General features: G+C 39.2%; 1 protein-coding gene across 3 annotated transcripts in view; it reads right to left on the bottom strand.

Annotated features, from left to right (window-relative positions):
* Nucleotides 1–21,195, bottom strand: part of Sh3glb1 (SH3 domain containing GRB2 like, endophilin B1) — a 29,010-nt gene extending 7,815 nt beyond the window's left edge. Inside the window, exons 1-7 of one of the 3 annotated variants that reach the window (XM_057792919.1) lie at nt 20,758–21,195; nt 13,510–13,651; nt 12,499–12,627; nt 9,795–9,928; nt 7,655–7,747; nt 4,311–4,397; nt 2,424–2,447 (exon numbers count right to left, since the gene is read on the bottom strand). In XM_057792919.1, coding sequence (XP_057648902.1) covers nt 2,424–2,447; nt 4,311–4,397; nt 7,655–7,747; nt 9,795–9,928; nt 12,499–12,627; nt 13,510–13,651; nt 20,758–20,829 — 681 coding nt within the window. In that variant the 5' untranslated portion in view covers nt 20,830–21,195. The remainder of the gene's footprint in view (nt 1–2,423; nt 2,448–4,310; nt 4,398–7,654; nt 7,748–9,794; nt 9,929–12,498; nt 12,628–13,509; nt 13,652–20,757) is intronic. The other 2 variants (XM_057792920.1, XM_057792921.1) reach the window with 2 other exon arrangements.
* Nucleotides 21,196–22,212: the final 1,017 nt, after the last annotated feature.

Genomic DNA, 22,212 nt, shown 5'->3' on the forward strand with positions numbered 1-22,212 from the left:
CTTTTTTCTTTCTGACTTAATTTACTATTAAAGTAAAGATTAGTGGGGAAAAGACCATCTAATTACTGCTAGCAAACTACCTATTTACTATGACAGTTTAACATGGATTGGTGTATAGGAAGAGATCCTTTAAGATGTAACTTGGAAAATGGGCAAGCTATCAGGTGGTGGTATCACAATCCAGTATCTATATTCTAGAAAAGCTCATCATACTACTGAGGATTTGCTCTAACAATCTTGGCTGACCTACCTACTTACGTATGGGCTTAGGTTAGGTCTTTAGGAACATAAAGTTTTGAATTCTGTACATTTTTTAAATTATAAAATGATAGAAGTTAAAATATACTAAAAGAACTCAAATCCTTAGACAAATTTACTATGCTTTCATATACTCTTATATAATACATTTTTAAAAAATATAAATTTCCCCTACTTTTCAGGGTTTTTGTTTTTGTTTTTTTGAGACAGGTTTCTCTGTAGTTTTGGAGCCTGTGCTGGCACTAGTTCTTGTTGACCAGGTTGGTCTCAAACTCACAGAGATCCGCCTGCCTCTGCTTCCCAAGTGCTGGGATTAAAGGCGTGAGCAATCACTCACTGCCCAGCTTACTTTTCAGTCTTGTAGACATAATTTTTTTATGAATTTGTACTAAGGAAAGATGCCCCAAGTGGAGGTCTGAATGAAAAATGTCCTTCATTGGCTCATGTACTGAACAGTCCAAAGTTGGTGATACTATTTTGGGAGGTGTGGTGGTTTGAATGAAAATATCCCCCTCATAGGAGTGGATGTGTGGCCTTGTTAGAGGAAGTGTGTCATTGGAGGTGGGTTTTGGGTTTCAGATGCTCAAATCAGGCCCAGTGTCTTGCCTTTCCTGTTGCCTTTAGATCGGGATGTAGAACTCTCAGCTCTTTCTCCAGCACCAAGCCTGCCTGCATGCTGCATGCTTTCCTGCCATGAAGACAATGGACTAAACCTCTGAAACTGTAAGCACCCCCAATTGAACGCTTTTCATTATAAGAGTTGCCACCGGTGCAGTGTCTGTCTCTTCACAGGAATGAAACCTAAGACAGGAGGTCATGGAATATTTAGAAGGTGCACCTTGCTGGAGGAAGTACAACTCTGTGGTGAGCTTTCCGAGTCTATAGCCTTGCCCCACTTCCTGTTTTCTCTCTTTGTTTCCTAGGACTGGTTGAAAATGTGATCAGCCAGCTTCCTGCTCCTGTTGCCCTGCCCTGCCATGGTGGACTCTCCCTCTCGAACTGTGGGTCAAAATAAACTTTCTACCTTAGGTTGCTTTTGGTCATGGTATTTTTATTACAGCCCAATTTTATGGCTCAACTTATATTCTCTCACATATTCTGCGTTCTTTTCATGCTGGAGGTTCAAAAGAACTCAGAAGCCATGGTGGGACCACACTAGGCTGATTAAGATTCCACACAGGAAGGTGAGATCTTAAGCATTTCACACTGCACTGCCAAGCCACACAATCAATAGTTCAACAAACTATGCATGAAACACACTGTAGAATCAGCAATTTTCTAAGTGATAGAATAAAAATCAAGGCTCACCAAGCTATGTAAATATCTGAGGCCACAGTAAGTACCCACCCTCAATTACTAACATTATCCTCATTTGGAATGCAGACTTTGGTAAGTCTAAGAATGGGGAGTCAAGGACAATGTCTGAAGACCTCAACTAACTTTGGAAATTAATCTGCACTAAAATTATGCTTTTCCTATTTACTTTCTTTTCCCAGCCAAGAGAAAGTGAGAGATGGTAACAGAGGCAGAGGGGCAGCTGACAACAGGCAGACTGGTGAGCTTTTACAAGTAGCAGTATGACACAAAGGGAGAAGACAAAAAACTAAAAGATCTGTCACATTGTACAATGATGAAAATGTAATTATGATGTTGATTGTAAATAAAATTATTTGTTATGCTGTGTTTTATGCAGCTATGAACTATACATTTTACAGGTATAAAATTTACTTTACATTTTCTACTAAAGTGAAAGAAAATTTCATTTTGGTGCTCAAGAGAACAACCGTTACTTCCCTAAAACCCAGTTCTCTGAAGACAGGCGGTCACAACATTCAGTATTCTTTACATTTGAAAAAATAATTGTCAATGAATAAATCAAGTATTTCACCTGTCTTCTAGCAAGGCACTAATACGGAGCCACTTGCTTAACTGTTGTCTAGGGTTCCCCATGGTATATACAGCATCTTTGGAGCTCAATTCCATTGCTGTGTGAAATTGCTAACAGTAAACAAACTTGATAATTTCCTTAATTTTTTGATATTAAAAGAATTGCAACATAGTCCATAATTGTGAGTGGCTCCAAGGCTCGTGTCCATTTAACATTTACTGAATGATTACCAATTAAATTCTTGTTTCATGATTCTGTAGTTTAAAATTTTACTTACTTTTGTCACTTCCTCTGCCCAAATCTAGCCAGCATTAAAAATTAGAGAGAAATTTAGAGCATGAAATGAAGTTGGAATTTAACATTTCCTACAACTTAGTATAGAAAAATAAACTTAATTTAAATGGCATAGTCTCCCCCTTACAAAGTAAACACAATAGTAATGCAAATCAGTATAGCTGAATATATTTTGAAGTCTTTTATATGCATCAATACTACCAACTTCAAAATATTCTAACTCTACAGATAATAACTTAAGTTTTCGCAAATTGAGAATATTTGACCTTTCATAGAAGACTGACAGAGTCTCTAATGTAAAATGAGAGGTTTGAACTGCATGATTTCTAACTTTTCTTTCAGGTATAAATTCTAAAATTTTAGTAAATAAAAGGATATATAGACGTTGAATGTTACTGATAAAACTTTTTTTTTTTTTAGAAACAGTCAATTTGAAATATAATAAATTTAAGGTTGCCAGTTAAAGATCTTAATGTAAGTAGATGATAAACGACTGTAAAACAAATGCTATTAATAAATCAAGCAAAGTTTTGCAAATTGTTTAAGATATTTTTACCATGGACAAAAGAAAACCTGATTTATACAAAATTAAAAATGACTGAAATAGTCTCACCCTTTTCAATTACCTATAGATAGGAAAATGGAAATAAATAATACGTTCTCTTGCTATATAACGAAAGCTGTAATTTAGCCAGCACTTCAAAAATTAATAGTTGGGAACAAAGGCAAATTCCAAAACATCAGGTTTATTTCTCATGGTTTAATTCAATGCTAATAGAATAAAAGCAATCAATGACCCATTAATTATTAAGTAGACTATTGATTTCTTGTCACTTTAAATGGCAGTAATTTATTTATACTATAATTCCAAGAATTAATTTGCATGTGTGTGCGCGTGTGCATGATGGGGTGGTGGTAGTGGTGCATATATGTAGAGGGTAGGGATTGACTTTAGGTGTCTTTTTTGTCTGCTCTCCACCTTACGTTTGACCAGGGTCTCTTACTGAACCTGGAACTTACCAATTAGCAATAGGGATCTTCCCATCTCTACCCTGGCCTCCAGTGCTGGGGTTGTAGATATGCACTGCAATATATGGATTTTTTATGTGGGTGCTGGGAATCCAAACCCAGGTCCTTCTGAGTGCATGGCAAGCACTATACTGACTGAACCATGTACCCAGCTCCAAGGACTATCAATTGCTAGAGGCTAACATGAATTAAGTCTTTTCCTATCTTCACATAATTTTATTTTATTAAAAAAACAAAAACCAAAACAAATGTAACATCTCAAAACTTTCTTCAATTTGAGCTCAATGTGTACATTAGTTATTATAAACAACTTTCATTCTCTTATTCCAGGCTATCACTACTCTGAAATTTTGAGTTTGCACTGGATATGGAATAGCCCTGGCCATGGGAATTTGTCTCATCCTGGAATGGCAGAAAAAAATTCCATATTGAATTTCAATAACGATATGGTAAATATTGAAGTTATTAAACAAAAAACAAAGTTAATTTGTATACTTTTACTGTTTTCTAAGTAAGGTAAATCTTGGTGATTTTCACTGTTACAAGTAGCACAATGAAACTGCAGTCTAAACTAACACTAAACTACCATCTCTGCTAAATGTAAAAGAGCATTATACACCAATAATTTTAAAATCTGTTTTGTACACACCAATGATTTTAAAATCTGTTTTAATATGACCTACAAATTTGGCAGATCTTCAGGTTTCAGTATCACTTCAAGTGGCATTTTTCCCCCAGACATAATCAATAATTAACTTTAGCTATTTAGATTTCTACATGTAGCTAATAGCAAGAGAAGGCATTTTACTGAAGATGTAGAAAACACAGTAGGCCAACAAACCTTCAGCCATTTTACATGCAGGAAGTTGAGCATGTAAGAGAAATTTACCATAATGCTATCTCCTTCAAGGCGGGCGGAGTTTAGTTGCTTAAGTGCATAGGTGGGAGACAAAGAACACATTATACCTATGAACACACCGGAACAAGTCACTTCTGTACAGTAAAGCACATGCTAAGAGCTGCTCTTCTTTCTAGCTAAAAAACCAAACAAACTGTATTTGTTTTTCTACATATTTCATATAACGGTGCCTACCCAAAGATAAAGAATTTTCAAAATAAAAGCCAGTTGGTATTTATTTCAAACCAGACTTGTTTGGGGGAAACATACCTCTTTAAAAATTACAAATTAACTAACACAATTAAATTTTCATCTATAAATGCCTACTTCATACCAACAAACTTCCTATTAAAACCTCATTTCTATGCTGTGTATTTTTGGCATCTCTAACCAATTCCTCTTTCAGTTCTCAGCCAGAGCTTCCTCATAAGTATGAAAGTCACACAGTCCCTGTAATTCTAATAAACCAAAACGCAAATGCGTACAGGTAAAGTTACGGGTGCAGACAGTGTTCTAACCTACTAGGATTACAGGGCAAAGATTTAGATGGCTGTGGCATTACTTATGTCCATGGAGAGAACATTCGCTATGTGAATTACCTGAAGGACCGTTTTTCTCAGATTCCTTTAAATGCTAGAAAACACTAAAAACAGCATTTTTTTCTCATTAAAATTTTAAAAAGCTAATATTAAGTTACCAAATATAATTTAAAAATCAAGTTTTTTCTTGATTCTGGCAAACTTATTTACTTTTTTTTTTTTTTTTTTTGACGTTTCTCATTCACCCCATGCCAGCCTCAACATCACTACGTAGCAGAGGGATTACAGGTGTATCTATGTCTGGCTTATTTCACTTTATTGTTATTTATTTTGTAATGCAGGGAACAGAATCCAGGGCAAGTAGTCTATAGCTAGGTCACACTCTCAGTAGAAGTCTTACTGCATCAACAAACTACTCATTTCCTTTTTGACGAAGCCGGCATATTTTGGGAAATGCCTGTGATGTTGTTTTACCTTTCTTCAATACAGTAACCAGTAGACATAAATTAGTCAATACTAGACACAGGTAGGTCAAAAACTTTTTTATTGATAGGGCTAAATCATCAAAAAGTTTAATCTAAAAATTTGTGAACTGAGGGTAGCAGAAATTTTGCACTATTAATGAACTTTGTATTAGAGTCCATCTCACAAAGAGAATTAAAAGAGCGACAACAGGAAAACAGTAAAGAACGCATTTTAGAAAGTAGAATAAACCTAGCTTCCAGACCTCACTAGGACAGTAATGGGTAGTCACAAAATAATCCACATTAAAAAACAAAACAGTGAAATTAAACAATATTTAGGGTACTTGCCAACTCAACACCAAGAAAAGTATCAGAAAAAAAGCAAAAAAATAAGTAAATAAAAAGCAAAACCAAACTTCCAGTGGTCTGTATCATTTTCATTTACTTGAAAGCCAGGGCAAAAAGTAATTCAGACTTATGGCAATATGTTTGAAAAAGAATGAAAAGAATGAATCATTGAGAAAAAAATAAGAACAAATTTTTGTCTGGGCTAATATCTTCATTATTTGTCTACAGATAAATTTGATTGTACCATGTAGTAATTCTAAAAACCTTTACATAAATTGCTGGGTTATACCACCTGTATCATCTTTTAATTCTGAACATGAAATTTCATGGCTGTATCAACTGCCAACAACTTTTCCAGATGTCTCAAGAAGAATCACTCTTCAGAAGGCGATTCTATTTAGTTCCTACGCATTCTACAGTGGTGCCACACGCCAGTAATACCAAAGGGCAGTTACAGCTGGATCTGTGTGCTTCCCGGCACTTTTCTAGGTTGAAAAGCAGCCATCATAAAGAAGCATCACAATGGTTGTTAAATAAATGTTTGTGTTGGAGCCTGGTAATATTATTCTTATTCCGTAATCATCAAAGTTTTTTCTACTCTAGATAATTTTTCCCAATGATTCTTGGTAAGACTTTCCTAATTATAAAATTTGTATCTTAAAGTAAATTCAAACGAATTCATTTATCTTAACAACTAGAAACCAGTAGGGTCTCTTGCTATCTACAGCATTCTTTTATAAATTTTAATTTTACAGATAGCTTGTTTAAGGGGAATCACACTGTGGTAATGATGTCATAATAAATGGAGACATGGAAATGAGAGTGAATTTGCATTTAATCTCTTATCAAAGCTAGCCCTCCCGGAGGGGTAGCTAATACAAAGCACCAATTTCACCATAGAGCAATTTTCAACCTTTCTTTCTCCAAAGAAAACTATCGACATCACCAGCATTGTAACTATATGCTTATTATAAAATGACTGTGGGTGTGGTGGGGAGTCCAGATATTATTTATGCCTCTTAACAAAACACATCCTTAAGCTCAAATTAAAATGCTAATTCCTCTAACAAACTCACACTCGCTTATACTATTTTTCAAACTGTTAGAATTTAAATCTAATTTAAGTGCTGTATATAATAGAATGAAAATATAGACAGCATGCCTATTAGACTAAAGTTTAAAACTACTTAATAAAAGTTATACATAAAAGCACTGGACTATCATTTTAATAGATAATTTAAAAAACTATTTTAAGGCTGGTTTTCTAAAAACTATAGCAAAACTTATTAATCCACATGGGTTTCTTCCTCTTTGAACAAGCTACGAGGGAAACTATTCAAATTTTTTTTTTTTTTTTTGGTTTTTTGAGACAGAATTTCTCTGTGTAACAGCGCTGGCTGTCCTAGAACTAGCTCTCATAGACCAGGCTGGCCTCAAACTCACAGAGATCCGCCTGCCTCTGTCTCCTGAGTGCTTGGATTAAAGGCGTGCATCACCACGGCCCAGCTAATACTATTCAATCTTTTGAAACTATTCTTGATGATAATTCCTTTACTTATTTTGAGTTAGATACGGAAAGAAAATTATTTTGTCATAGGCAAATATTCTCAAACTTGATTCATTTTCATCTTGATTAAAATCCTCCCTCCCCCATTTCCTACTATAATTATTTTCCTAAAAAGCCTATTAGCCACGCACACTAGGAATGAAGCACAGAGCAGTTGCAGCACCACCTCTGTGTTGGGAACTAATGCCTCTCGATAATGACCACTTGTTTTTACTTGTATTTAGTTCTCATCAATCTCTTTCAAGACAAAAATACACTCCAAATGCCATAGTCTAGTCTATACCTTAAACAGTGTACTAGTAAAATACTTTTGAAGTTATTAAGCCAAAGTATTTTTCTATTAGAAACAGATAAACATACACTACTTACTGAACTTTTAGTTTCTGCAGCTTTTGCCTTTTTAAGTCTCGTTTTTGCAGCATCCAAATCCAGTCTCTTATTCTGTAATAGTTTTCTTTCTTTCTACAAATAATCAAAAAGAACAAAGTAAAGCTAAGATTATCCACATTTAAAAAAAATCACACTACATGGAGGATGTATGCAAGCTCATAAAGACACCCTACAGGTATCTTTCCTTTTTGCTTGGAGATAGGACATCCACTATGTAGATCAGATCAGACTGGCCCTGAACTGTGGCAATACTCCTGCTTCTGCTTTCTGAATGCTACGATTATAGGCACGTTATACCCAACATTCCCCTTACCCGCCCCTTTAAAACTACTTCAAGACATTCCAGATTCTGAATCCAAGGAATTTGGAAAAGATGCCCCAGAAATAAAGGTGTATTAGTTTTAATATCTTGCCGTATGTTTCCCTCGCACCAGGTTTCCCTCTGGAGAACATCTGGCACTATCGATCTTCGGATGCTACAACTAGGAGGTGTTAAAATAGCATTTACTTGGCAGAAGCCAGGGATGTTGCTAACCATCCTACAGTGTAGTCTACTCCCACAACCGAGAGCCATTTAGCTGAGTGTCAGAGGTGGCTAGGGCTAAGAAGCTGTTTCAGATTGTTAGAGGGGTCTAGGACAAGGCTCTGTGAAGCCCTATGTGATCTCCCTTACAGACTGGGCAAGCTGTTTTTACTTTGTTACAGCAACAAATGTAACTCAACTACTCTGAAACAGAATTTCAAATTTATAGACAAAATAATAAACATAACTCAAGTTACTGTATAATGCTTTATACTAAATATAGTTGAGTCTGTTTTCTTAATTTTTATATTCCATATATCAGATTTCATTCTACTGACATGTTAATTTTTTAGTGGAAGGAACTGAACCCCAGTCTTCATGCTAGGTACGCACTCTCATACTGAGCCATATTCTTGGCTTAAGCTAGTATCTTTCTTAGTTATATCAATTTAGGTCAAGCCCAAACTACTTTTGTATACAGAGATGAAGTCATGGTTAAGCATACTGAAACTTCTAGGACACTCTGTAGAACAGAATATGCAAATTAAAGTTTGTGGTTGTATGTATACCAGTGAGTGGCACTGAGAAAGTCTTATGGAAAAATATCTGTTAACAGCACCCTTCTCTGTCAGAAATAAGACAAGTTCATGGACTAACAGATTAAATTTAGAAAGAAAGTGACAACATAAATGTTTATGAAATAAACATTTAAAAAATAATACACTTCCTGGAACACACAGATAAAGTATAGGAGCAGAAATAATTAGTATAGCTGTTGTTTATAAATAACTCGAAGTATAGAAGCAGAACTAATTAGTGAGTTTCTAGTTTCATTTTAAATTAATATGCAAGTATACTATAATGATACTTTGTTTTCATAACCATTACAGGAATTTCTGTTGTAAAACGGAGTTAGAGAGACCTTGGTGCGCTGGAGCCAAGGGGCCTCAGGGTGGGTGAGAGAGAGACATGCCAAACAGACAGCACTCATGTGCAGGGTTTCTTTATTGGGGCGGGGGAGTGCAGAGCGGCCTCGTGGGGGGTGAGAGAGAGAGAGAGAGAGATACAGGGATGCAGAGAGACAGACACAGAGAGGCACAGAGAGAGAGAGACACACACACACAGAGGTATAGAGAGGCAGATAGACTAAGAGAGGCAGAGAAATGGGCGGGGGCTGCGGAGAGGAGAAGAGAGAGAAGGGTTCTGCCTTTTAAAGGGAGGAGCACAGTGCATGTGCACAGAGACCACATAGCAGGTTAGGGTACTGCCTGCTTATGAGGCATGCGCACAGAGGTGATGCATTCTGCCAGGTCTCCAAAGGGTGGGCTAGGTGTGCCTGAATGCTAACAAATTCACTACAGATTTGAGAGTTGGTAATGCATGAAAATCAATGCACAGGCATATCAACTACAATGCAGGACTGAGAAATGGGGATTGTGTTACTAATAGTTCTTTGAGGTTTGTGTTTGGATGAATATGCACCTGTTCAGGGTATTTAAATGTTTTAATCTGCAACATTTACCAGCACTAGGATTATGCATTAAAAACTAAGCATAAATCTAAATTACGTGACAAATGGAATATTTCCCAACTCACTGCGATTGTTTTGTAATCCCCTTCTATAAAGTTTCTTAAAGGAGTGAGGAAATTTAAGGCTGATGTCTGAATCAGCTCTCTGTCAGCTGTTCCGATTCGTTTCTGTGTTTCTCCACATTTAATAAGGGCATTACCTGCAAAAGAACAAAACATTGTGTGTTTTTTAAAAGCTCTGTCTAGTAATGTTAGAAAATTAATATGTAACTTACCTATTTGATTTGCTCAAAAGTTAGTTGTCAGCTTGTTTAACTCAGAATCAAACAGATTACTTGAAAGGTATACTTATTTAAAAAGCAAACTAAAAGTAAATATCTAAATGAAAATGACAAAGATGAACTAACTGCCTAGCATATGATAACTATAATTTTTTTGTTTTGTTTTGTTTTTGAGACAGGGCTTCTCTGTAGCTTTGGTGACTGTCCTGGAACTAGTTTTGTAGATCAGGCTGGCCTCGAACTCACGGAGATCTATCTGCCTCCACCTCCCGCGTGCTGGGATTAAAGGCGTGCCTGGCCATAACTACAATTTCTAACAGTGAGATCAAAGAGCATAGATACACGGAAGGCACAAAGCTGGCCTGAGGATATAGCCCAATACAAAACTTAAAGTACTTAACAAGTAGACCAAGTCATAATCTGCCCTGTTTCTGTGTCCATACATACCTGAAATATCCACAAATTAGAGTTTACATCTTAAGAAGCTCACACTGAGGCACTGGGGGTAGTGTAGAGGTACTGGAGCACCCATGGACCTCTGATTGCTTTTTATTCCTCTAACAAGGGGCTCTACCTTTTGGAATTCACTAGACTATCACATGGCTCACAGGAAACACCACATCAAATCAAGAATGCTTGAAGACATTTACAAAGTTTTATGTGAAATTCATTCATTTTTGTTATCATAACCTAGGGGTGATGGTTAGTGTTAAGTGTCAACATGACAGAGTCTGGGTGTGCCTGTGCTGTGTTAACTGAGGAAGGAACACACATCTTCACTGTGAGTGCAACTCTTCCTGGCAGGGACTGCAGACTCTGAAATACAGGATGAGCTGAGCACTAACTAGTGTTCATATCAGCTTCTAATACAGATGCATGAACCATCTCTATTAGGGGTCTGTTGCTGTAATCTGCAAGTGTGAGCCAAAAGAAACTCTTTCTCCCTCAGAAAGAAAGGAAGGAAAAGAGAGAGAGAGAGAGAGAGGAAAAGAAAGAAAAGGAGGGAGGAGGGAAGGACAGAAGGTAAGAGGAAGGAGGGAGAGAGGAAGGAAGGAAGGAAGGAAGGAAGGAAGGAAGGAAGGAAGGAAGGAAGGAAGGAAGGAAGGAAGACAGGCAGGCCCATGTTTCACAAGAGTTTAGTCCAGATAGTTAAACAGAGTTAGAGCAGACAGAAAGAGCATGTGATCAGGATTCTATTTCCAATTCTACCTCCAGTAAACTTGGGTTCTTTAGATCTTAATCCTTTTATGTTAAAATGGGATTAGATCCACATTGTTCAGGAGTTAAGAGCTCCTGTCTTTGCATACAGACATCTGTCTTTGAATTGTTATCAGGGTGGTCACAGATTATTTAGCCTCTTCAAACCTAAATTTCCTTGTTTTTAAAATGGGCACAACAGAATTTATACTATTAAAAATGTTACATAGCAAAACTCTGTCTCAAAACTCCAAAAGATATAAAAAGTGAGGATTTACAAAAACAATCTATTATATTGTGCTTAGACCAATGCCTAGGATACCCATTTCTGGCCACTATTTTCTAGTAATAGACTCTGTATGAGCTCAGAACAAGAAAGCATGAAATTTCTCTAAAATTAGCAGCTACACTTTAATTTCAAAGTTAATCATTTCAGATCTCTCAGATTTAGAATTACAAAGAATATACTGTAAATATTTCAATGTTACATATATATATATATATATTCAGTCAACTACTGGCATTAAATAATATTTAGGTTTGTTTCCTTCTGACACAAAGAGTATATCAGCACAGAAATCTGAAATAGTGCTATGTCATAAGAAAATTAGGTCTGATAACAGAAACATGGAACTTTGAGGTCTGTGTAGGTCCAGAGTTGCCAAGCCTGACAACCTAAATTTGATTCCTGGGACACACATGATAGAAGAGTGCTAATTCTTTCAAGCTGTCCTCTGATCTCTGCATAAGCACTGTGGTATGTACACTACACACATTCATATAGACATACACAGTCACATACATGTAACACAGAGCAAAATAAAATAACAACAAAAAACTTCAAATGTAATACAAGTTGGTCCAGGAACTAATAAGCTGAGTTACCTGTAAACAGTGACGGAAAACATGAACTAGAAATGCAGCGCATTTATGTATCCAGAGGACGACTACTACACACCTGGGCTAACACTGCAGAAGTTAGAAGCAATATGGTCTGGTCAAACACTTAGCACGTGAAGTGCTTTAATACCAATAAGCACTCAAAGTTTCAATGTAAGTCATCACAACAATTTCTACTATAATACAGGCAATGAAAGCTAATAAGAACATGAATTCATTTAACATTTAGACCTAAAAGATCTAAGATGTGAATGTTCTAAATAACTATTTTTCCATCATAATTTTAACATAATAAACAAAGTTAAAATTGGCTCTACTGTACACTCGCATCTTTAAACATTAGAAACCTAAATGTGAAAATAGTTCTTTCAGAACCTTCCACTTTCACTCACCATAAGCTGTCCCTGGGCCAAACTCGGTCCCGGCATCAATCATATATTGTCCCAGAAGTTCTGGGTTGTTTATACGACTTGGTGCTTTTCTATCCAGTTTCTCATAAACAAATTCTTCTATCCTGGCATCTAGGAGAAAGGTTACAAATACCAGTGTTTCAAAAGACAGACCTGTAACTCCAGTACTGGGGAGGTGAAGGGGGACACTCTAGTTCATGGCCAGCCTCTATTACACATGAAGACCTTTTTCCCCAAAACAAATGAAAAGAATTTTAAATCAATCAGCAATTATTTCAAAAAAGCAGAATTATTTAGAAGTTTGTTCCCCTTCCAGTCACTTACTACTTCTTAAAAATATAAAATTAGCATTTATTCAAGTATATACCTTTAAATTTAATAATATATAATTATATGTTGACTATTATATAATCTCTAAAAGTTTATAGTTCGGAAACCTGGTAATATACCTTAGTACAGAAACATTCTCAAGTTAAACTTGTTATTTGGGTATACTTAGAGATCTTAAGTTTCAGAAGAAGAATTATAAACTTAATATCCAGTGAAGCTGCCTTTAATCTACTCTTAAGTTATGTTCATCATCTTAAATAAAATCAGGCTAGTCAGCTATAGAAGCCATATCTGACATGTTTTATCATGAACATGTATTAATTCTCTCTTACAGATAGTCTAAACACAGACACAGAACTTGAAGGATACAAGCATTCTGCCTGGGAACAGTCTTCAGACCCAACAACAGTATGACCTAAAGCTTGTGCTCACGTGCATGCACACGGTACATGTGGCAGTCACAAGTGAATGTTTGGTGTCTTCCTAAATGACAGTGAAACGTTTTTTGTTTTCTTTCTTTCTTTCTTTTTCTTTTCTTTCTTTCTTTTTTTTTTTTTTTTAAAAAAAAAAAAGGTCCTGCAACAGTAATGGAAATACAAGTTGTACTTTCAACCTTAACGTTTACCAGCAATACGTGGGGCGGACGAGAAGCAAATATCTTACTTGGATTTGGCTGCAAAAGCACTTCAGTCTGTTTCATTATCTTTTCTGTCCATATTTTGGTACATTCGGCTTTGCTAAGGAGGTTTTCCAAGTGTGCATCCAATTCCGTCTTCTCTGCTTGGCCAAGCTTCTCTTCTGTGAACTATGATTATTTAAAATAAGTGTATAAATATATAAACACAGCTCAAATATATTCTAGGAAATTGTTAATAAGTGAAATCAAATTCAAATCCAAATAATCCTAAGCATATAAACAGATAAACTCCAGGCTTATCTGTAAACCATTACTTATGAAAATTTTGTGTGTGTGCATGCCTATGGTAAGTCATCACCCTCTTACTACAGCACTTATGATGACTATCTTATGTCTTCTGTTAACATGCATGATGTGAATTCTAAATTTCTTGGTACATAAACGTTCCTGACAAGACTGAGGTTTGAACTGGTGAAATCTGAGTTCAGATCCTGACTATATGTACGCTAATTGACACAGGCAACTTTTCAGTAGTTTTGCATCCTTTCTTATAAAAGTGATACAACATATTATATTCTTTTTGAGATAGGGTTTCACTGTGTAGCTCAAAATGGTTTTGACTTTTTTCAGCTTCCCAAATCATAAGCATTCTGAGGATTAAGAAAGACTGTGTACAGAAAAAGTATCTGCTTAGAACCTGCTAATTGCTATTCAAATTTGAAATATTTAAATTTTGACTTATTTATTATAAGTTGAGTCATACCCAAGTCACACATTTATGGGACCTATGCAAGCATCACTTAGGTTTGTTTCTTCAGGGTATGTTCTAACAAGGTGTTTAATATATTTGCTACATTATTCACACAGTAGAAGTATTTTTATAAGACTTATTTTTTTAAACAAATTTAAATATGTATATGTGTGTGTGTGCATACATGAGTGTAGGTGCCCAGAGTCCAGAAGAGGGTAACTGATCCCTGAAGTTGGAGTTACAGGGGGTTGTCAGCCATCAGACATGGGTGCTGGGAACTGAACTCAGGTCCTAGGTCTGCAAGAGCAGTTAGTATATATTCTTATCCATTGGGCCATCTCTCAAGGCCCCAAGTGGAGGTATTCTCTTTAAAGGTCAGAAAATGAGGTTGGATACATTCAACATACCCATTCTTATTATATGGCTGTGATGGTGGCTAAGGAAAGGCAGCAGTTTCTAGATAATAGAGAAAAAAAGGTCTCTGTTCATATGGCGCCTTCTGGGTACTTTCACTCATCACCAGATGTGATGTCTGAAGTGCTGCACCATCTATAGCTCTCTTCTAGAATATATGGCGCTTGCCCTTACTGTAGAAAAATCCAGATGTGGTGTTGGCTAATAAAACAATGCCTACCTTTCCCTCCTCTCACTTACAATCCTTTCTTTTGCTTTATTTTTCTGAGTCTTATATCCATTCCTTGGGCCTTACTATTCCTGGCTTAATACTTTCAAAGGATTATCAGCACTCTTAGCTGAAGGGTCCTCATATTCTTTACTAAAGAGCCTATATAGGGTCAGAGACCAACTACTTCCTTGAGACCTCCAAACTTGCCATATACTGTACACAGGCAGTACACTGTAACTAAGAACTGGGCAGCAATAATGGCAAGCCCCTGATCCTGAGGTCAGCCATGTAAACTGCACTTCATTCTGAGAGTATTCTTTACTTAGTCTAAGCAGCAGATCTTTTGGAGAGGCATATATTAGAATTTTACAAGTTAAAACTTCACCTCCAATGGTGAGGTAAAACTCAGAAAGCACAGAGACAAAGGAAACACACTTAGATGAACACCATCTTTAAAGGATTATCAAGAAAAACTTCTTTTAGCTTTTAAAATATATGCCAGTTGTTCCTTTACTCCATCCATTCCTTCAACAAATATTTAGTCTTTCTTTAAAAATTTAAAATTACATTTTATTTAGTGTATGTGTGTATGCGTATGCACATATGTGGAGTCATGAGCGCAACTTGTAGCGGTAGGTTCTCTCCTTCTACATGTATGTATATACATGTATACACACACACACATGCTAGTTACTAACTAGTACTAACTAGGGTAAGCATTTAGGTTTCCAACAAAACAGGCAAAGTTTCTGTTCTTAAGAATCTAACACTTTTGTAGGGAAGAAATAAAACTTAATCAGAGTGTAATGATGCTCAACAGAAAACCAACACAGGTGACTCTACTTTTTTCTGAGTGACATAATAAATTTAAGTAGAGAGGAACAGCTATGGAAGAGGAGAAAACAGGAGAGTCGGGGACATCTTCACCAAGGAAGAAATGAGCCTGGAAGAAGCAGGGTGCCAGCCTGGGAGAGGAGTTCAGAGAGATGGCATCGACGGGAAAGGAGCAGCTTACTTGCCATGTCTGTACATATCAAATATTAATTTCCTGAGAGAAATATGTTGCAACTAAGACAAGATTTTCAAAGAATACATTGATAACAGAAGTCAACATCATGAATTTAAACATCATTATCTATTAGGTCAGTCTTTGTGTGAGGTACTCTTCTAGTAAGTTTGGTCTGTTACAAGGTAGAACTAACTGAAACGTATTATCTAAGGGTGAGGAAAATACAGCCCCTCCTTGTCTAGTATGCAAAATCTCAGTTTTGTCTAACATGTTTAGAAACACTAGATTTATAGGTACAGATTAGAAACTATTAAAACATGTTTATGGCAGTAACTCAAGAAATTGTCACTGAATTTATCAAAACAAGTTAGGATTCATTTCAGAGCTAATGATTAGAAAGTTAGTTATTTGGGAAAAAATGCTTCATAATCTCAGTCTAGTAGGCCTGTTGGCTTATTACTTTTTTATATTTTGGTCTTAAAAATATAGTAAGACTATAAGAGAGCAAAGATGATATTTTTAACAAGCCATTTATTTGCTATGGACTTAGAGTCTTCAAAGAAACAAGAAAAAAGCAAACTTTATATGACTTATAAATAAATATATAACTGTGACAACTAATCATGGTTGTCAACTTCATATACCTGGTTAAAAAAAAGAAACAAAAAAGGAACTCCCTCCATCTGAGTGGCCTGTAGGCATGTCTGTGGGCATTTTCTTGTGAACCTGAGGTAAGGGAACCCAGCCCACTATGGGTAGAATCATCTGTAGGCAGGTGGACCTGGTCTCTTCCGTGGGTTCCTGCCTTGGCTTCCCTTGCTGGTGGACTGTGAACTCTTTCTGAGCTGGTTTTGATTATGTCTTTATCACAGCGACAGAAAGCAAACTCCAACAGTGACTCATATACAGTAAGACTGTACAAAAATAAAACTTTCACTTTAGTGAGCAGACAATGGACAAAACAAACCCTCAAAGACAGTAACAGTAGCCTCCTACTGTTTCCCTAAGAGTCTAAATGTGGAAAATCACTAGAAAACAGCTCTGGAGGAAGGCCCACATGAGCAAGGCACTGAAGAACCTGCAAACATTCCCACATTCACATTCAGTTTTCTATCATTACTATACTCATATATATGCCTCATATTTCAGTAAACATAGCTTTGTTATTAGTTCTTCAAAAATTTTAACACATTTGCTATTATCATCATTATTATTGAGAGGCAGACAGCCACGCATATACACCCAGTCTGGCCTTCAACTTGATTTTCCTGCCTTACTTCCTGAGTTTAGGCACTGGGGTATGCGCAACCATGTGTAGCTTATTTCTACAATCATTTTTTTCCCCAAAGAAGATAATGCATCTTTGTCATGCTGCTGAACTTCCCAATGTCAGGGCTCAGTTTATGTTAAAAAATTCCATATACTAAGGTACGTATCATATTAAAAAAACCTTACAGGATATGTATAATAATTCTAGTGAGGAATAAGTTGAGGGTTGGAGTTATTAAACATTTTGTCTGAGGTGTCAGAGTTGGGACTGAATAATTTTATGCTGACCTCAAGAAGTTAACAATCTTCATTTTACTCCCATAGTTCAAATATACCATACCCTGTGCTTCCTTGTTTACAGCACTGGAGGTCTATCTTTGCTTCTTATAGGATACTCAGTTAATTACCAAATTAAGGATGGCTTAAATGCTATCTTGAATTTAAAAAAGAAGTGGGAGGGGGCTAGGGCAGATACACAGTAACATTGCTAATGCTATATTTCTGTTTCTTTATCAAAATGCAAACTTATAAAAATAGTAATTTCCCAGGATCTTACATTTGGGGGCCCAACTTCTCAAAAAGTATAATTCGGATGCAGTTTTTCGTACTATTTCATCTGTAGCACAGAAAAACAGCACGAGGATAGAACGTCTAATTCATAGATTCTCTCTAAACACTGCTTTAAGGCAGGAACTGTGATGAGTTAGTAACGTTCAGCCACTTGTAATTCTGTCCTAATATTGTTCTAAGTCAAGACTTATCTACCTATTTATATACTCGAATAGTTTTGAACTCATGTTTTTTTAAACAAGAAATTTAATTTCTAATAAAAATGTTTAGGTGACATGAAAGTACCTACAGTAGTTGCCCAGGGAATGGCCCATTTTTTTAATGTCCAATCTGATTTGAAAGGCAACTACTTGGAGATAGAGAAAGCTTGGCTCTCCACTACTCTTCAGCGGCACAGCTCTTACAACTATTCTTAGCACAAAGCTGGCACTGGCACTGTACCCGCATCACCACAGCTCAGAGGAGTAACTCGGTTATTGACTAAATGTTGGAATAAAAAACAGGGTTTTGTTGTAAACTACTATGCCAGCATTCTAGCTTTCATGTTTTACTTTAGAAACACCCCCTTTTCCTTAAAAATTTAATTAAAAAACACCGTGGAATGTGTCAAACATACAAAAAACTAACAGTATAGTGGAAACAGTATAATGAAACTTTGTAAGCCTGTACCCACAATTCAAGCTTCAATAACTATCACCGTTCTGCTAATCTGCTCTCAACTGTACAGCAAACCCCAAACTGTAAGTTTAACCATAATATTTCAGCATGTGGCATTAGTAGTTACAGACAATATAAAAGGAACCTTAATACTAGAGACTTTCTCCATTTTAAATTTTCCCTTTTTAATAAAAAATGGTTGAATCCAAAGTCCCGGGGTCCTTTTTCACACATCTTTTTCTCGTACTCCAGGGCTAATGTGACAGCCAAGACTGCCGACCAATCACAAACGCCCTCAGCCAGTGTGGTCACAGCTCTTCCCACTGGATCTCCCCAGTATCCCAAGAGCCCCAGAGTCTTTGAACTTGTTTCTTTTGTCTGGAATACCTTTCTTCCAAAACAAAAGCCAAGCAAAACCTCCACATACTGTGTCTCAGTACTCCTCTCGGGTCTGTACTCATCCTAGGAGAAGGGCATGCCGGATTCCCCCACTGCTGCAACTCGGCAACCACCTCTACTAGCACGCTATCCACTACCATCACCTGCTACACTCTAGTCTGTGTTCTGTGAGACTCTAAGTTTCACGAGGAGAAACATTTTGTTGATTGTATTAGCTGCTAGTCAGTGGTGTTCCTAATACAGAAGCTAAGCATGGAACATATGCTTGAATAACACTGAAAATTATTTGCCAGCTCACATATTAGGATACAACTTAAAAACCTTTATAAAAAGCACTTGAAACAAAGAACAATTAAAATTCATTTGGGAAGTGCAGCTTTTAAGTTTTTCTAGATTTACTTTTTTAAAACTGAGTCTCTCAATAATTTAGATTGAATTTCATAAATGTGTGCTGTTGAAGCAGAACACATTATGTGTCTGAAACAAATGTATTAAGCTATGGCATTCTGAAATGTCAAATCTTCATTAAATAACCAGAATACAGGTAAGCAACACTAAACAAAAAATACCAGATTCTGTTCTCTAGTGGAGTTGATCTTGAGTCTAAAAATGTTTTTCTTTCGTCTCCCATTTATTTAGCCATACATATATGGGAAGGACGGAGGATAAAGGATAAAGTACGGCAGCTAGCTTGTCACTCATCACATCGGCTCAGGAAGTCAAAAGCAAGATGGAATTAGAATTTCCCATCTCTCAGTTACTCGCTGTTGATAACAAATGATCTTCAAGGTCTTTTAGGGCCGCCTCGTGTCGCTAGTCTACACATAAGCTTGCAGCGCTCACTCAGAAAAACCAGCTTCTAGTATTGGAGTAGGCCAGAGGGCAACAGCTGACAACTAGCCACACAAGTCAAGCAAGCTATTTACATCTCTGAGGCTGCTTCCTTTTATCCAAAGGAGGGTTACTATTGTGTCTCTGGCGAGGTGACAGAGGATGGACAGCAAACTGCTCGTCACACTATTTTTCATAAGCTAGGCGGTCATTAATTGGGGGACTCTCCCATTCTTTTGCCAAGGACAACTCAATACGATATCAACGGTGTCAATAAAATTGGGGTAAAGGATACAAGAAATGAAATAACAGAAGGGACGTATAGTTCAGTGTAATTCTGGCACAACGGGGCATTACTTTTCTCCTTACAGAAGAGAATTCTGTTGCTACCCTATGTCAGTAACACAAATACCAGATTGTTTATAACCCGTGTTGTGAAATTGACATCTGTTCATAGATTTAACTGCGTTTGCATCATGTGTTGACTGTAAAAATCCGCCCAAGTTCCCTATTGCCCAAGTTCCCTTCCTTGATTACAGAATAAGGAGACGCAGTGAACTCTCCCCCTCCAAGGGTGCCAGAAGCATGCCAACGTGACCACGGACACAACAACACGAGTCCTGCCCGCCTCTCACCCCTGCTCTAGAGCCTATTTGGGGAATGGGTCAGGGCGCCCCTAATCCCAGGTTTCCTGCGTCCTTGGTGAAGCTAGGGCGCCGACAGGGACAGGCGATCTCCATTCCCCCCACGGGCTGCTAAGCTCTGGGACAATCCTTCCAGGGGCGGAGAGGGCTGGTGGGAACAGAGCTGGCAGAGGGGCAGGAAAAGGAAACTCCCTCCTTGGACGCGGCCCGGAGGGCGAGGGCGACCCAAGGGAAGGGTGGGGGTGGCGCAGAGGTGCTCAGCCTGCCCTGGCTCGCCCGCCGGGGCACCGAGGCCTCCGGCCCGGGGTGAGCCCAAGGAGTGTCCGGGGTGGCGGACGCTCGGGGCCGCGTCCGGGATCGCCTCGCTCGGCGCCGAGCGGCGGTTGAGTAGAGCGAAGCGGAAACGGCCGGCGGGACCCGGGCGCCAGGCCGCGCCCAGCAGCAGGCCGGGTCGTCGGCGTCGCCCTCCCCTCGGCCTCCCCGGCGCCACCGCCCCGTCCTCAACCGTCGCCGCCGTACCTGCACGGCCCGGCTGAGGAAGGTGCCCGCGTCGGCCGCCAGCTTCTTCACGTTGAAATCCATGATGTTCATGCCGGGCGACGGCGGCGGCGGGACGGAGCCGCCGGCTGGGCTAGCGGGGAGGCTGGGGGCGCCGCGGCGGCGACGGCGGGGCTGGGGCGCCGGGCGACGGCGGGGCGGACGTGGGAGGTGGCGGGAGGCGGCGCCAGCCCCGCGCAGCTGTCGTTTCCTGGGGGAGGGGGAGAGGCGGCGGGTGTGGCGAGCCCGACCCGAGAGCGCGCGCCCGCCCGCCCGCCCGGCCGCTCGCACGCTGGGCCTGGCGCGTCGCCGAGCAGCCGCCGCCGGGACGCAAGTCGCGTCCGTCAGGGAGGACACCAACTCCGGCCCCGCGGTCCCGCAGTGTGGAGCCGGCTCCCACCCGGGCGGCGGAAGACAACCGACCGCGGGGGCGTGGCCTCGGCGGGGGTTTTCGCGGGAACAGCGACCCCTGGCGGGAAGCCGAGGACTCACTGCCGGGTGGAGTCGCTGTAGTGCACTGGTCCGGGGGGACAGCGACCCCTGGCGACCGGCCTAGGACCCACCGCCGGGTGGAGTCGCTGTAGTGGGTCTGGGGGAACAGCGACCCCTGGAGGGGGTGCAGCTCCTGCCTGAAGCTCTCAGAATAGCGACCCTGGAGGTCACTAGGGACCAGTCCGTGGTCGGAGCATCAGTGGCAGTTCTTCCAAGAGCAGGAGCCTCCTGGGCTGCTGTGCACCCGCCCTGATTCTCCCAGGGAGCCTCAGTGAGTATCTCTGACAGGAAATTTTGGACTAAAGTTCTTTAAGCATAAATAGAACCGACGCTACAGAATCGCTGGCCGGGATTTCCTGCATGTGGCTATGGGCTCAAGTGGAGACCTTTGTCTTTATTGTCCCCTACCCTGCTATAGCTTCACTCACTGCCAGGCCCTGAGTCTGTGGTGAAGAGATCGATCCCCTATGATGGCTTGTGATTTTCTGAGACATGTTTAGAATCATCTAGGAAACAAACAAAGCTTTGGGAGGATCTTTGAGCGCGTGTCAGAGAAACAATAGGGGAACCCAGATCCTACCCTGCTATGCGTTGTTCCTTCACTCTTGAGTTCTTAACTGTGAGGCAGGGCCTCAGCCTTCCAATTCCTGGTGCTGGGATAATTTCCACACTCTGCTAATTTCCTTTCTGTTTTCTGAGACAGGGCCTCATGTAACCCAGGCTGCCTTCAGGTACCCGAGGATGGTTTCAAACTCATCGTTCTCTTTCTTTCTTGTTCTTCTCTCTCTTTCCTTCTCTCTCCTTCACTTATGCCAGGGACCGGACCACTGTATATGCTAGGCTCTGCTTTGCAACTCTTATCATGTAGCTTTAATCTTTACGTCTCAAGATGCCTCGGAACCTCTAGGTACCTCATATAGTCTCAACTCGAAAAGCAGATGAAGG

Source organism: Chionomys nivalis, chromosome 18, assembly GCF_950005125.1.
Source record: "Chionomys nivalis chromosome 18, mChiNiv1.1, whole genome shotgun sequence".
In the NCBI taxonomy this organism is placed as follows: Eukaryota; Metazoa; Chordata; class Mammalia; order Rodentia; family Cricetidae; genus Chionomys; species Chionomys nivalis.